This window comes from Leptosomus discolor, chromosome 1 (genome assembly GCF_034619465.1).
Source record: "Leptosomus discolor isolate bLepDis1 chromosome 1, bLepDis1.hap2, whole genome shotgun sequence".
Classification (NCBI taxonomy): domain Eukaryota; kingdom Metazoa; phylum Chordata; class Aves; order Leptosomiformes; family Leptosomidae; genus Leptosomus; species Leptosomus discolor.
Genome location: NC_141391.1, coordinates 134,891,136 through 134,904,171, shown reverse-complemented (window position 1 = coordinate 134,904,171; position 13,036 = coordinate 134,891,136). Strand labels below are relative to the sequence as shown.

The window sequence follows — 13,036 nt, the reverse complement described above, 5'->3', positions numbered from 1 at the left end:
ATCTACATCGAGAATTGGAAACTCAGTCAGGCTAGAGAAAGAACGAAACCATATTTCACTGCATTACAGGGCTTTTTTTATTGGAATATCCCAATACCAGGCTCCTTGCACAGCTCTGCTACATCACAGTGGACTGGGGATGCCAGGGTTCTGAAATCGCTCAGAAATTATGCTCACTGTTTTATTACCTATCTTTTATTACCACAGTCAGAAATGTAATGCACACATTCTCATATTTTTATTGCCATGCTACAGTTGGAAGCTACAGCACCCTGGACTTTTAAAAAGGCAGAGTGAAAGAGCAGCTGCTGCTCACTCAGAGAATCATTTGGTTACAGACCTGATGACCTCTCCTTCAAGAGAGGCTAGTGAACCGAGGAGAACTGTACTGTGCTTGCAGCCTCGCACTGCACTTCAGCAACTTCTGATCCTCTCTTCTTCCAGTCCCACAAGAAGTATAATTATCCCACAACTCCGCTGTCCTACTGTAGATATACCAACTTGGTCCCTCTTCCTCCCAGTTTAGCCCCTAGTCCTCAACTGTTTCTTTCTTTCTGTGATCACGTCGACTTTCCAGCTGCTTGACAGATTGTAAGTTGAATATTAGACTGGAAGCTGGTATCTGTGGTGGCAAGTTCCTTTCAAGAGGAACAGAGTCAGAAGCAGAGTGGATGAAGGGTTCACTGGCAACACTTGTGAGGGGAAATCTGCTAAAGAGGTCACACAGAGGCAGAGAGATCTTCCAGCAGCAGAAAGATAAGTTGCAGTGAACCACTAGACTGAAAAAGGACTGGAGAAGGCTTTCATCAGCCAAGAGGAAGAGAAACGAGACTGAAGAGAGCGGTTAGCAGAAGAGTAACACATTGGGATGATCACAGAGTTTCCTGAAGCAAGAAACATGGGCTACACAGGGAGTAATGGTAGGAGGTGTTAGAGTCAGAAAAGAGAAAGCGCAGATGTGACTATTTGACAGAATTCCACTGAAAAAAAATTGACTGTTTAGAAGGTTATCATTTCATGTAAGACAAAAAAAAAAAAAAAAAAAAAGCCTTTGATAGTCTCAGGATCACTGACGGCCTGTTTGCTTCCAAAACACCAGCACCAGCTGGCTCCCCTGCAATGTACCTGAGACACCTCTAAATGAGACCCCTAGGCTTCCAGGATCCCACAGCACCAGCACAGCCCCTTTAGACCTTTTCAAATCCAGAGATGTTGAGCTTCACAGCCTTCGCCAAGCACAACTCTTTCCAGGGGCGTAAAAAACCAGACCACCATAGCAGAAAAGGAGGTGCAACAATAGTCTCGACCAGACAACTTTTTAAATTCTGGAATGATGTTAAGAGCAGCAGATAACTTTGAAGTAACGTAACAGCATTAACACTGCAGAGGCTAAATCAAGGAATTGCTGCTCCAAACCTGCTCCTCAAAATCTAGCAAATGCTATAATCAACAAGCAGATAGCTGCTGCTCTAGTCCTGTCTTCCCCACACACCTTTACCTCCGCCCTCAAGTCCTGCCCAGCCAGGCATCTCCCTGCTAATCCAACACTGGCTTCCTGTACTGCTTCAGCAGTGGCCCTTGGTAATTCTGCCCTGCAGCCATCTTCTCAACTGAGACACACCCCCTCCTAACTGGCCAGTACTGTCTCCAGGCACAATTTTATTACAGCTAGAAACAGTGGTCAGTAAGCCTATCTAGAATATGAAAGCTCTGGAAAAGACAATTGCCTTAAAGATCTTCCCCAGGGGGCAGCACTACAAAAAGTAAACGAAGCCTGAAAATAAATAAATTGAGAAGGGAAAGAACACAGACTTTTTTTGAAAGAAAGAAACTGTGATAGATAAATGAAGTACTCCAAATGGAGTTAAAATGCAAATCAGAGTGAAGCGACACACACTACACCAAGTTACCTAATAGCTCAGCTACCATTAGGAGACAATTTCTGTTCCCTTGCCTACCCCCTCAACCTTCCCGTGCAGGTTTCTCCCCCCCCCCCCCCCCCCCGCATCTACCTCACTTCTGGTCCTCACTAGATCAACTTGCTAACTTTGCAGAAAAGCTACCCTAGACATCATTTTCTGCCAGATCACTGAGTTGAATTAGCTCACTTCTGATGCCACAAGTGCCAGCAAGCGAGAAAAGAAGGTAACTAAGGTTGGGCTTAGCTGTAGCACATACCCTTACCCTCAACAGCTGCACCAGAAGGAGAAACCTGGCTTCTGACCTGGTGCTCTGCTCCACCAATCCGTGTTTCCTCAGTAAACTGCACCATTGATTCTTAAGATTTCCACCACTCTTGAGAGTTCCACATCTAGATCTTCTTAAAATCAGGTTTCAGCACAAACAGAATCCTACTGAAACACCTCCAGCGCGACAGGCACAAAAAAATTTTGGTCTCTGTGTAGGCAGAAGGCCTTTTGGAGGTAAGAACTTTTAAGTTACTCACAACAAGCAGGGTTGTCCAGCAAAACCCTTTCCTAACACAAAAGTGAAAAGACACAGTATTTCCCCAGGCAAGTTAATCTAAGGATGGAGCGCCATATTAGTGCACTCTGATCCAAACACAGGCTATTCCCACACAAAATAACACCGATTACACCCTCTCCCCTCCTCCAAGCACATCTTCCAGCACCATCCTCTTACAAAAATCTAGTGATCACTGGGCTAACAGATCACCTGACTCAGCTAGCTTCTTCATTAGATGGACAAGCTACTAAAAATGATTAAACCACGGCTTTTCCAAAACATTGCGTCAACTAACTTACCTTGCAAACATAATCCATAGTTCCCAAGGAAAAAAAGAAAAGAAAAAAAAAAAAAAGGAGTAACAGTGTGGCCATTACTGGAAATTAACCTTTGAACAACAGCTAGAACTGCACCCCTAAGAGGAAGACATGTAAGGATACAAAGGCCTATGAACGCCACAGCAGGAATGACAGCACAGTAGAAAGGAAGGCAAGGAGAAGGGAGAAAACTATCTCACGGAGCAGTACAAGTATAAGAACATGGGGCAGTCCAGAGCCTAACCCGCACTGCTGATCTCAGCACAAACCAAGAACACCACAGGTGGCCCGTCTACAAGTTCCTGACCTTTCTCAAGTGCAAGAGCAGAAGAGTCAGGCCAAACATCTACTCCAGTCACTGAATACCAGGCAGGAGGTAGAGAAGTTTTACACGCTCACCCCATCCATTCCCCCTTGGCACGTGACTGCTGTCCGCAGAACATTTTCTAACTTTATAACTGGTTTTGCCACTCCATCTTTGAGAAACTAAGTTAGCGAACAAGTAACATCAGTACAGGTTTGTCCACAGGCTTTTGGGGAGAAAAAAAATAGCAGCCAGGACTACAGCACACTCCTCACTCTGTTACTGCCGTTTTCTGCAACAGTCTCCAAGCTATGCAAGCAGAGGCGTGAAACTGCCGGGACACGTTAACTCTGCGCCCGGATGCTCTGGAAGCAGCAGCGGGTGCGACTCTCGAGCACCGCAGGACCCTCGCACCACCTGTGTCCCCCCGCGCTGTGCCCTCCCCACCACCCGCCTTTCCCCGCCAAGCGCGGCCGCAGGCGCCCGGGAGCCTGCCTGGGGGTGGGGGGGACGGGGGGGGGGGACACACGCCGACACGGCAGCGCGGCAGCAGCCCCCCCAGGCCGCCGGTAACTCCTGCAGCAAAGTTAAGCTGACAGAGAGTGTGCAGGCGCCTTGCCCGCCCGCCTGCACCACGTATGTACCGTGCACGAAGCCCCGCCGCGGCGGGAGGCAGGGATCCGCCGCAGGATGCCCGCCGCAGAGAGCGAAAGAAAGGCGCGTGTTTAAAGCCCGGCCACCGGCGGGGGCAGCGGCGGCTGCCCGGGAGGCGGGAGCGGGGCTGCGAGGGGGAGTTCTACCCAGCCGCTGTTCCCGGGGCCGGGCCGGGCAGACAATGGCTGCTCCGCCGCCGCTGTCAACTTCCAGCCCGCCCCGGCCCCAGGGAACTCTCCCCACCGCGGCCGCCCGCGCCCCGAGCCCGGCCTCACCTGCAGCAGCAGCCGCCACGGCACGGCAAGGCACGGCACGGCGCGGCGCGGCGCGGCACGGCACGGCACTGCCCCGCTCCGCTCCGGCTCCCGCAGCAGCAGCGCCGCCCCCCGCCCCACCGGAGCCCCCGCGCCCGCCCGAGGGACCCGCGCTGCCGGCACTACAGGAGCCCCCCGGCCGCCGCCACCTGACACGCCCCCCGCGCGCGGGCAGCCAAGGCAGGGCCCCGGCCGGGCGGGGCGGGGCGGGGCGGGGCGGTGCCCGGGGGGGGCCCCGTTGTTGGGGGAGGGCGGGGTCGGGGGCGTTACCTCGCGGCGGCTCCCGGCGGGCCCGGCCAGGCCACGGCCTGGCAGGGCAGCCGCGGGGGGGGCCTGGCGGGGCTGCACAGGGCGGGGCCCACACGGCGCGCTGCGCCCCGGCCGGTTCCGCCCCCCTCCTCCTTTTTTTTTTCTTTTTTTTTCTTTTTTTTTTTTTTTTTTTTTTTAAATCTTGGCCTCTGGGGCTCCCAGCCGCTCCGTCACTTCCTCCCTCGAGGCGCTTCCGGGCACGTGACCGCCTTCCCCGGGCGCCGCTTGCCGTTGCCCTGGTGACGGCAGCCGGGGCCTGGCGCGATGAGGGCTTAGGCCCAGCGGGAGCGGCGGGGCCGGGGCTGGGGCCTCGCCTGGGTCGGGGCCGCCGGGGGGCCCGCCCCGCTCACCCGCCCGCCCCTGCCGGGGAGGGGGGCTCGGTACCTCGCTGGCGGCCTCCTACCGGGGGAAGGGGATGAAGGCACCAAGGTCTTGCCAAGCACCAGGACCTGGCGGTACAGCAGCAAAGGGTGCGCCTCGCCGTTCAGAGCAGATGCCCTCTGTGCTGGGTTTGCCATCAGTCCTTCTGGAGGCTGGTTAACGTTGTTAAACCTTAGTAGTTTTATGCAGGTTGTAAGATGTTTGTCTTTGTACCTGGAACAAGCTTTGGTGAACAAACAGGACACAGCGGTAATGTCGCTGCCCGGGAGGTTTTCTGTCCAGGTCACGTAGACCAAACGTAGAGGTGGGCCGTGAAACCTGGGTAAACAGGGTAAGGAAACCACAGTGCCAGAGCTTGCTGTCAACTTTCAGAAGCTGCACTGTGCAGGCACTTGGGCCTTGCTTCCCTTGATTACTCTCATAAAGCATCAGTTCTTCTGTCACTTGCCTGGCTCAGGGTAAGAGTGGTCGATGAGGGTAAACTTACTCATTTTTAGGAATAGCGCTGTAGTCAGCATGACTGCTTCCTGGAAAACGAGAAATGCCCTATCGGGTCAGCCCCGTGGCTCATCTTGGTGAGAGCTGGTGAGTTTCCTTTAAGGATGACAGCTCATGCAGCAAGCACAGGTGGGAAGAAGCAGAAGGCAAGCAGAAACGAATCATGCTCTATCTACAGGTACAAGGTGCAGAAGCCCAAGCACCGCTGAGGCTATGAGCATCATAAATGCTCCTGCAGATAACATGTTTGGGCTTCCTGTTGCAAGAACATTGCATCTGGCTCAGTAATGGAAGTGCTGGACCATCAATTCACAGGGGATCCAGTCCCATTGACTTAGAATCACACAGTAACATTTGCTGCTGCCTGAAAAACCAAAGCACACTGTACAGGAGGGTGTTTGGGCTGTTACCAAATACACCTGCTCTAAATGCCGGTGGTTCTTTTTTCATTCAGATGGAAAACTCTCTGGCTGATTCTCTTAAAAAAAAGCTATAGGAAATATTTAAGGCTATTCAAAATAAAAGGTCAGATAGTGATCAAAGGAACAATGACAAGGCGGGGGAACCCAGCAAACGTAATCCCTGTGAATCAACCACTCCTAAAACCCTCAACAACTGGATGAACGACTAAGCCATTTGTCCCTGTTGCAAAACCCACAGACCAAGGGAGGAAACTCTCTGGAACCTGTGCAAACGAAGGGGAACTACTGCAATAAAGAGTCTTTAGGACTTATGGGGGAGTGCTTTGTGGGGAGGGTTGTTGGAATTGATAAAAAGAATTTCAGGATTTACGAGACTACACTGGTATGTTTCAGGTTAGAATCACAGGCAGGGAAATGGAGGGATCAAGGTGGATCAGAAACAAACAAGCGTGGGAAAATGGAGAGAAGAGAGGGATAAACTAAGCTGGTCAAATGCAATCAGTATGTTTGTCTGGACAAGTTTCGCACCTGATCACCACAGTCTGTACTATATTTATAATAAATTATTTCAATTATTTCCTGTGTGATTGTGCTTTCTGTTGTGTGTGTGATCCAATAACAGACTTAGGTCTGTTTAGCCGGCAAGTAGGATGAAAGGTTTGGGGGGGCCAGAATCCCAAGAAACCTCTGAAGGCGCGTTTCTCTGAGCGCTGGTCCTTAGGAACAGGATCAGGCTGCTTTCTGTGTTTATGTGGGTGTCTCTGAAGTACTGTTTCCCATCAGTGTTCACCGGTGTGTCCGTGTCTATTGTGAACTTGCACACCACCCTGCTACTGGTGAGATGTGAAACAGGAGTAAGAAGCTCCCACTCATCTCCATTGGCCCAGGAAGGAAGGAAGCCTCTGAATCTCAGTCCACCGGATTCAGCTGCTTTCCAGGGAGAGCAGGTGCACCTGTCCGATACCTACAGTCCCTTTCCCTTGTTCTACTCCCACGTCCTAGCATGGTAGTAGGGATGGTGGAGGATACATCACAACGCCTTTCCTTTGGCATAGACTGGTTTTCCATTAGTTTGTCTATGAGCTTTTTGAACCTGATGATATTATTTGCTCCCCTAACTCCCATAGCAGTGGGTTCTTACAGTGTAAAGTACCTTTTTTGTTTGTTTTAAATTGATTACCAACTAGTTTTACCACATGCCCCCAGTCTGCCATGGAAAGATTTGCTGACAAACAGTTTTCCATTCACTTTATCCACGACCTTCATTGTTTCTGCAAATCTCAGTCCCTCATCTGCCCACTAAATTCTGCTCATTCTACTCACCAAATGGTGGAATCCTATACTTAGTGTCTCCTGATGAAGCACTTGTTCCATCCCACAGTTGTCGCTGAGGCCCATGCTACAGTTTGTGAGACTGGCTCACAGGGTCTGGCTGGAAACCTGTCGAGCAGTGTGTCTAAGGATAAGCCAGGATTAGTTTCATAGGTAGCATCGCTTGCTCACGTTTGAGGTAGCAGATCTTCCCAGCTCTGGGCTTCTCAGCCAGAAGCAGTCCATTTTCATTCCCATGACTTTTTTTTTTTTTTCCCTTTTCAACCCATTTTAGCAAAGGAGTTTTCCTGGAGAAACGGCATCTTGCAGGGCAAGCCACGGAGCGATGGTGACACTCAGTGGCCTCGCAGGAAAATTGCACCTTCTGAGTTCACGTTTTTTCAATCTATCAGGAAGACGATGGTAGCGAATTAACCTCATACACAGATGAGTAAACAGCGCTGCTGCATAAGATGAGTCTGCATACTTGTACTGTACAGATTCGTGTAGTACAGTCATATAAATGGACATCTAGCCTGCTTATCTGCATTTGCCTTTTTTCCCTTTCCCACACTTCTTTACTCACTTCAGTCTGGAAGTAAGACCATCACCTTCAGGTATCTCAGAAGGAAAACCCTTTCTCTGGTGGCAGGGAAGTCTGGAGTTTTCATACACACTGTCAGGGAACACGGCAGCTTGTAATGTGTGCAGCCTTAGCTACCAAGAGCTAATCCTTAGATCTATACCATGAAGGTGCAAGGGGAGCCAGAAATCTGACTCAGACTGGCCTCTAAGTCTGGGATGTCTTCCTGCTCAGAGGTTGACATTATTCCCAGTTTGCTGGGACACATAAATGGGATAAGTCTACATTGCAGTTACAGCAATGTGCCTCTTAACAGGCTGCCCAGATCTCTATTTTCAGTATTCACACCTTCCCACACAGAGACACCAGTCCATCCACAGCCTCACCACAACACTGAATCTGTTCAACAACCTCCTGCTAGCCCTGGCTAGTTTGACCAATCACTATCTCCAGAAGGAAGAAGTTGGAACAGGAGATGATCATAGCAACCCCAGGGTCTAATTGCCATTCTGTGTTGTCTCTGAGCAAAAGCTCATCTGACTGTGCTTGTTTCTAAGTCCTCCTGACCTCTCCAGCCCCGCATTTCAGACAAGTCTTTATATACCACCACCTCTACCATATCCCTGCCCTACATGTTATTTCCTGCTTGACTGATCCTAGCATGAGTCTGCGCTTCATACCATTATGAGGCTTCTCCAAGTTTGCAAGCTGAGAAAGTAGAGAGGCTGCAACCACATTATCTCCTCATCTTTGTTTCCAGCCCCTCAAAAAAACAGGCCAATGCATGTGAAACCACCTTTCGGAGCAGGAAGTTGGAACACATAAAGGGAAGATCAGAATGCTTTGTCTGTGTGTGAGGAGTCAGTTAACTGCAGTAGCTGGTAGGCACCCTTCTCTTCACCGCTACCTTTATGATGCAAACTGCATATGAAAGGAAAACCAAGTCAATAAACAAAAGCTGATACATACCAGTCTACTTCCAAATGTTACTGGGCCTGGCCATCGAGACAGTATCAACAACATTGCTTATCAACATAAGAAAGAGTGTGAGAATAAGCCCACTGTGCAGCAAACTGTACAACAGAAGAAGTACAAGTTATCAACTTTTCTCGGGAAAGAAGCCTCTTCGAATGTCAAAGGTAAGCCACATTCCAGGGCCTCTACCCTTAAACTGAAACAACCCATGTTAACAAAAGAAATCCAAGCATGCCTTAAAAATTACTTATTTGTCTATTGCATGTCTGGGATTTAACTGTGGGTTGATACGAACACCTTAATGCAGCTATTTGAGCTTGGTAGAAAACTAATCTGTAGGATAAGATTAAAAATCAGAAAGCCATCATATGTGAGTCTGCAGGTATGCTTACTTTGCACAGAGACAGCACAGATCATGAGATGGATCCATGGAGTCTCCCATGGCTCTCAGTAGTAGCTATTTTAAAAGTCTGTTGTTGTCCCACAGCTCAAGAGAAAAATCTAGGTCATTGTTTACCTCAAAACGGAATAAAAAAACCACCTTGGAATGAACCTTAAGTTCTGTCTATTGAAACAGTCCCCAGTAACAAGCCTTACAATTCCGAACTGCAGCTCTGCAGGTTTCTATGTCTTTTCAGTTTTGTGGGCAAAAAGTCAGAGAAATAAGGAAGACAGATTCACAAACCATTGCTCTGTCTCCAAACTGGAGCATGTTGGTTGAGAATACACTAATATACAGGAGTCAGGAAAGAAGGCATGTGTCCAGGTGAAAGAGCTAAACACTGACAATCCCTGACTAAGGCCTCACTGTGATACATAAAAGCTTTACTCACATATTTTGTTTAGTTTCACTTGCGTCTTTGTTTTCCTGAGTTTTCCTTCCCCCACAAGGATAGTTTTAGCTATTTGCTGAGCAAAGTTGATAAATAGATAACACCTTGCCTGACATCAAGGAGGCAAAGCTCCAGATATCAAGGAGACATTAAGGAGACATCAAGGAAACAAAGATATCTAGACATGCCAGGCGTTAAGGAGGTGCCCAGCAAACATTTACACAACTGATTGTTACAAGAGGAGGTTGCATCAGAAAAGGGGCCCTGTCTTGTGCTGAAGAAGGATGATTCAACTAGCAGAGGAAGAGGAAGACTATGAGCGACCACTGGAGGGTGAAATGTGTTTTGCTAGCCCGTTGGAGCACTCATGGTGGAACATCCCCAGTGCTGCCCAGCCCTGCAATAAAGAATGCCTGCTTAATAACATCCTGTTATTGAGTTTTCACCTCAGAATCCTTACCCAGCCGCACCCAGTCTCCCACCTCGGTGAGGACCGTTAGAAAGCAAGGGGGTTTGGAAGCTCCGAATTTTGTATCACAGGCATCCAGGATGGTTCGCAACTGATTGACAACAGACATCTATTTGTCCTGTGTCCTAACTTCTGCGTGGATGAGGACTTCTTTCAGTTTCCATATGACCATTGAAGAGGCTCTGTGGAAGCCTAGCAAAGTGATCTCTCCTTACCCGCTAGAAGCAGTGCAGTCTTTCAGTCCTATTTGCACAGTGCTGGCAGATAACCACAAGGGCCCAAATAAGCCATAAACATCAAACCTTTATGATTTATCAATGCTTCAGTGGATCCCTACCTGTTCATTGTACAAACTATCTTCCTCATGCAAAGATTTTGAGTATGCTATTTGTTTTTTATAATAGCACACTAACAAGGTCAGAATCCATTTGGGACCATCTCCTCTGCTCACAGTCCTCTTTTTAAGGGGCCTACTTTCCACTCCTTTTAAGAGCTTTTCTTTGCAGAAAAATCCCTTGCTATCTGAGATGCTAGTTACCAGATTGCCTGTTACCTGCCTTCTCTACTATGCTCTTCAGTACCTTTTTTTTTTGCAGGCTGAAGCTGCAAAACTTTGCAGAAAATTTCCCAATGTCCTCCAGGCCACGGGGGCAACCAAGACCCACACAGCGGCTGTTGTGAGGTGGTAGGAGGAAATCTCCTGGCCATCTGCCAGCTACTCATACCCCACCTTTGCTTACACATAGCAAAGGTTCCTTTCTTGCACTGGAAGATGTTTCCTATGGATGTCATCAAGGACAGGGAGCACCTTTCTACAGTCAGCAGAACTGAGCAAGCATCAGATTGGCCACCCAGCACAGACTAGCCACTTACTGCATTCCCTTATGTTTGTTCCATGAGACAAAGACCTCACTGACTTCTACTGTACACTCCTATCTTAAGGAAGCTTGCCATACAGCGGCTCTTTTTCAACCCTCTACTTCGACAGCTTCCTCAGCCCCTCTCATATGCAGCTGAACAACATTGACCTGATTTGAAACCACAGCCTGGAAACATCTGTTTGTATTCACATTTCATGCACTTAATTTCCTTACTTACCTACACCATGCGGGTACAAGGTGGCAAGACTTCCTATCGTCAGCAGGAGAGGAATCTCTGTGGGCGTGTTTCTATTTGGATCTAAATTTATCGCCATCTGATGATATAAACTGTAAACCAGGCCCTTGACACGTGTCCATTTATCTAGGCAGGAGAGCCTGGCTCATGGGCACGCTGAGAGCACTGGGCTACAGCCTTCAATTTTTATTTATATCCTCCCTATCTGAAGTTCAACCGGATTAGGGGACCTTCCTCCCAAAGCTCCTTCAGTGCAACTCAAATACCCAGAAGATGAAACTTGCCAGGAAAGCAAGAGAATGTAGGGCCCACTTTGCTGCCTTGTCCTTTCCTGTCCATTGGCAGAGCGCCATCGAACAGTATCTATTGACTCCCACAATGTCTTGGGAAGGGGCACTGCTAGGGGAATGCTCCTTGGAGACCCCTTCCAGTTCCTTCATATTCTTGCTTGCTTGAACTCAGTCCTGTCCTCTTTTTGTATCAGTTGTCCACAGAATCACTTGGTTCCTCAGGTTTTCTACTGGGAAGTGAAAGCTTGTTAGGCACTGCTGCGAGACATCTATTTTCCTTTTTGTCACTACCGGACAGACCCAAGGACAACGAGTAGGGGAGGAAGGGCTGTCTCTGACCACTTTATGGACAGATCTCTCTGAATGGTCAGAGAAAAAATAGATTTACTGTCCTCTTGCAAGCTGTGTTGATCAGGCAAACGGCTCCTACACAGGGATCCCCCCCAAAAAAAACCCTGGTCACATTATTTGCTTCACTTTATATTCCTCTTCGCCTTTTTTTTTCTCCTAGGTACTTCCTCTTCAGAAGCATCATCACCTCCCAAATACACTCCCACCTTGTCCACTTTTTCTCCATTGGTCCTGGGCTTGTTGACTTCATAGCCTTACTTCATATTTATGGCATGACTGCCCTGGTAACTTCTCCCTTGGTAATCAGCTCTATAAAACTAGTATCCATTTTTTCTTACCTAGTATCCCACCTTTCACATGTGCTACCTTGCTAATGGCACTGCGTATCCTGATGAGCCATCTGCATACAATCTACTCTTCTGTTGCATATGTTGCATCCTGGAATTCGTCAGATTGCTATCTTTTCTTAGTAGTGCCACAGGTAAGGAATAGCTATCTGGGTTAATGTCTTAACAGGATGGGACTGGGTGTTGAAAGGAGCACAGTGACTGAGGCTGGTGAGCAATGCATTCAGAAGGCCTGGGCATGGGTAGTTGAAATGGGAAAACTGAACTCATGTGAATCAGAGTCCAAGGCAGGGAGATGATGATCTTCAAAGAAAACGGGAAGGGCCTGTTAGAGTCACTCTGCATTTTTTCCAAAAAGAAGAGGGGGAAAGGAAAGTGGTACTACAAAACACAACTATAGAGACAGTGATTTCAGTTTGTTTACAGAAAAAGGTGAACATTGAGTAGTGGTACATGATATAAAAGATGATAGTAAAGAAGGTGTAGTTAGGACTGAACTTATAGTTCAATGTGGGATGCCTGGGTACACAAACAAAGCAAACCAAAAAAGGGGACCATTGCCATTCAGAGGGAGTGATGAAAATGAAAACTACATGAACTGCAGAAATGTACACTATGCATGAAAATTTTTATTTGCCTGAAGGGGACACAGAGAAATACAAAGTAACAAATGAAGTAAGACAAGACAAAAGCAGAATAAAAAACAAGAAGAGTAAGCAGGAGTCTTGCATAGATGGGAAAGAGGCATGTACAATGGACAGTAGGGTTAGGTCAACCAGGGAAAGACAGATTTGCCAACCATTAAAGTGAAGCCCTCTATGAGGCAGAAGAGGTGAATTTGCAGGTACAGTCAACCACATACAGGTTTGCAGTATCTTTTTCCTGCTGTCTCCAGCTGACTTCAAGTCCACAGCTGGAGCAACCCTACAGGTGGGATGTGGATTGAAAGATCTCTGCCTGCTTCTGCCACTCCTCCTAGCTAGACTGTGCCAGTCCCAAGAGCTCTTCTGCAACTCCTGGTCTCTTTCAGACATATAGGCCCTTTTGTCATCTTCCAAACTCATATCTCCCAGGCATCATTTGTTGCTCAGTCTGT

At 48.3% G+C, this 13,036-nt stretch overlaps 1 protein-coding gene across 1 annotated transcript in view; it reads right to left on the bottom strand.

Annotated features, from left to right (window-relative positions):
- Nucleotides 1–3,431: 3,431 nt before the first annotated feature.
- The window catches only part of LOC104354768 (alpha-2-macroglobulin-like protein 1), a 41,539-nt gene continuing 31,934 nt past the window's right edge, over nucleotides 3,432–13,036 (bottom strand). Inside the window, exons 37-41 of the mRNA XM_086460898.1 lie at nucleotides 10,935–11,078; nucleotides 5,233–5,272; nucleotides 4,768–4,958; nucleotides 3,707–4,016; nucleotides 3,432–3,582 (exon numbers count right to left, since the gene is read on the bottom strand). Of these exons, the coding sequence (XP_086317024.1) occupies nucleotides 3,432–3,582; nucleotides 3,707–4,016; nucleotides 4,768–4,958; nucleotides 5,233–5,272; nucleotides 10,935–11,078 (836 nt within the window). The remainder of the gene's footprint in view (nucleotides 3,583–3,706; nucleotides 4,017–4,767; nucleotides 4,959–5,232; nucleotides 5,273–10,934; nucleotides 11,079–13,036) is intronic.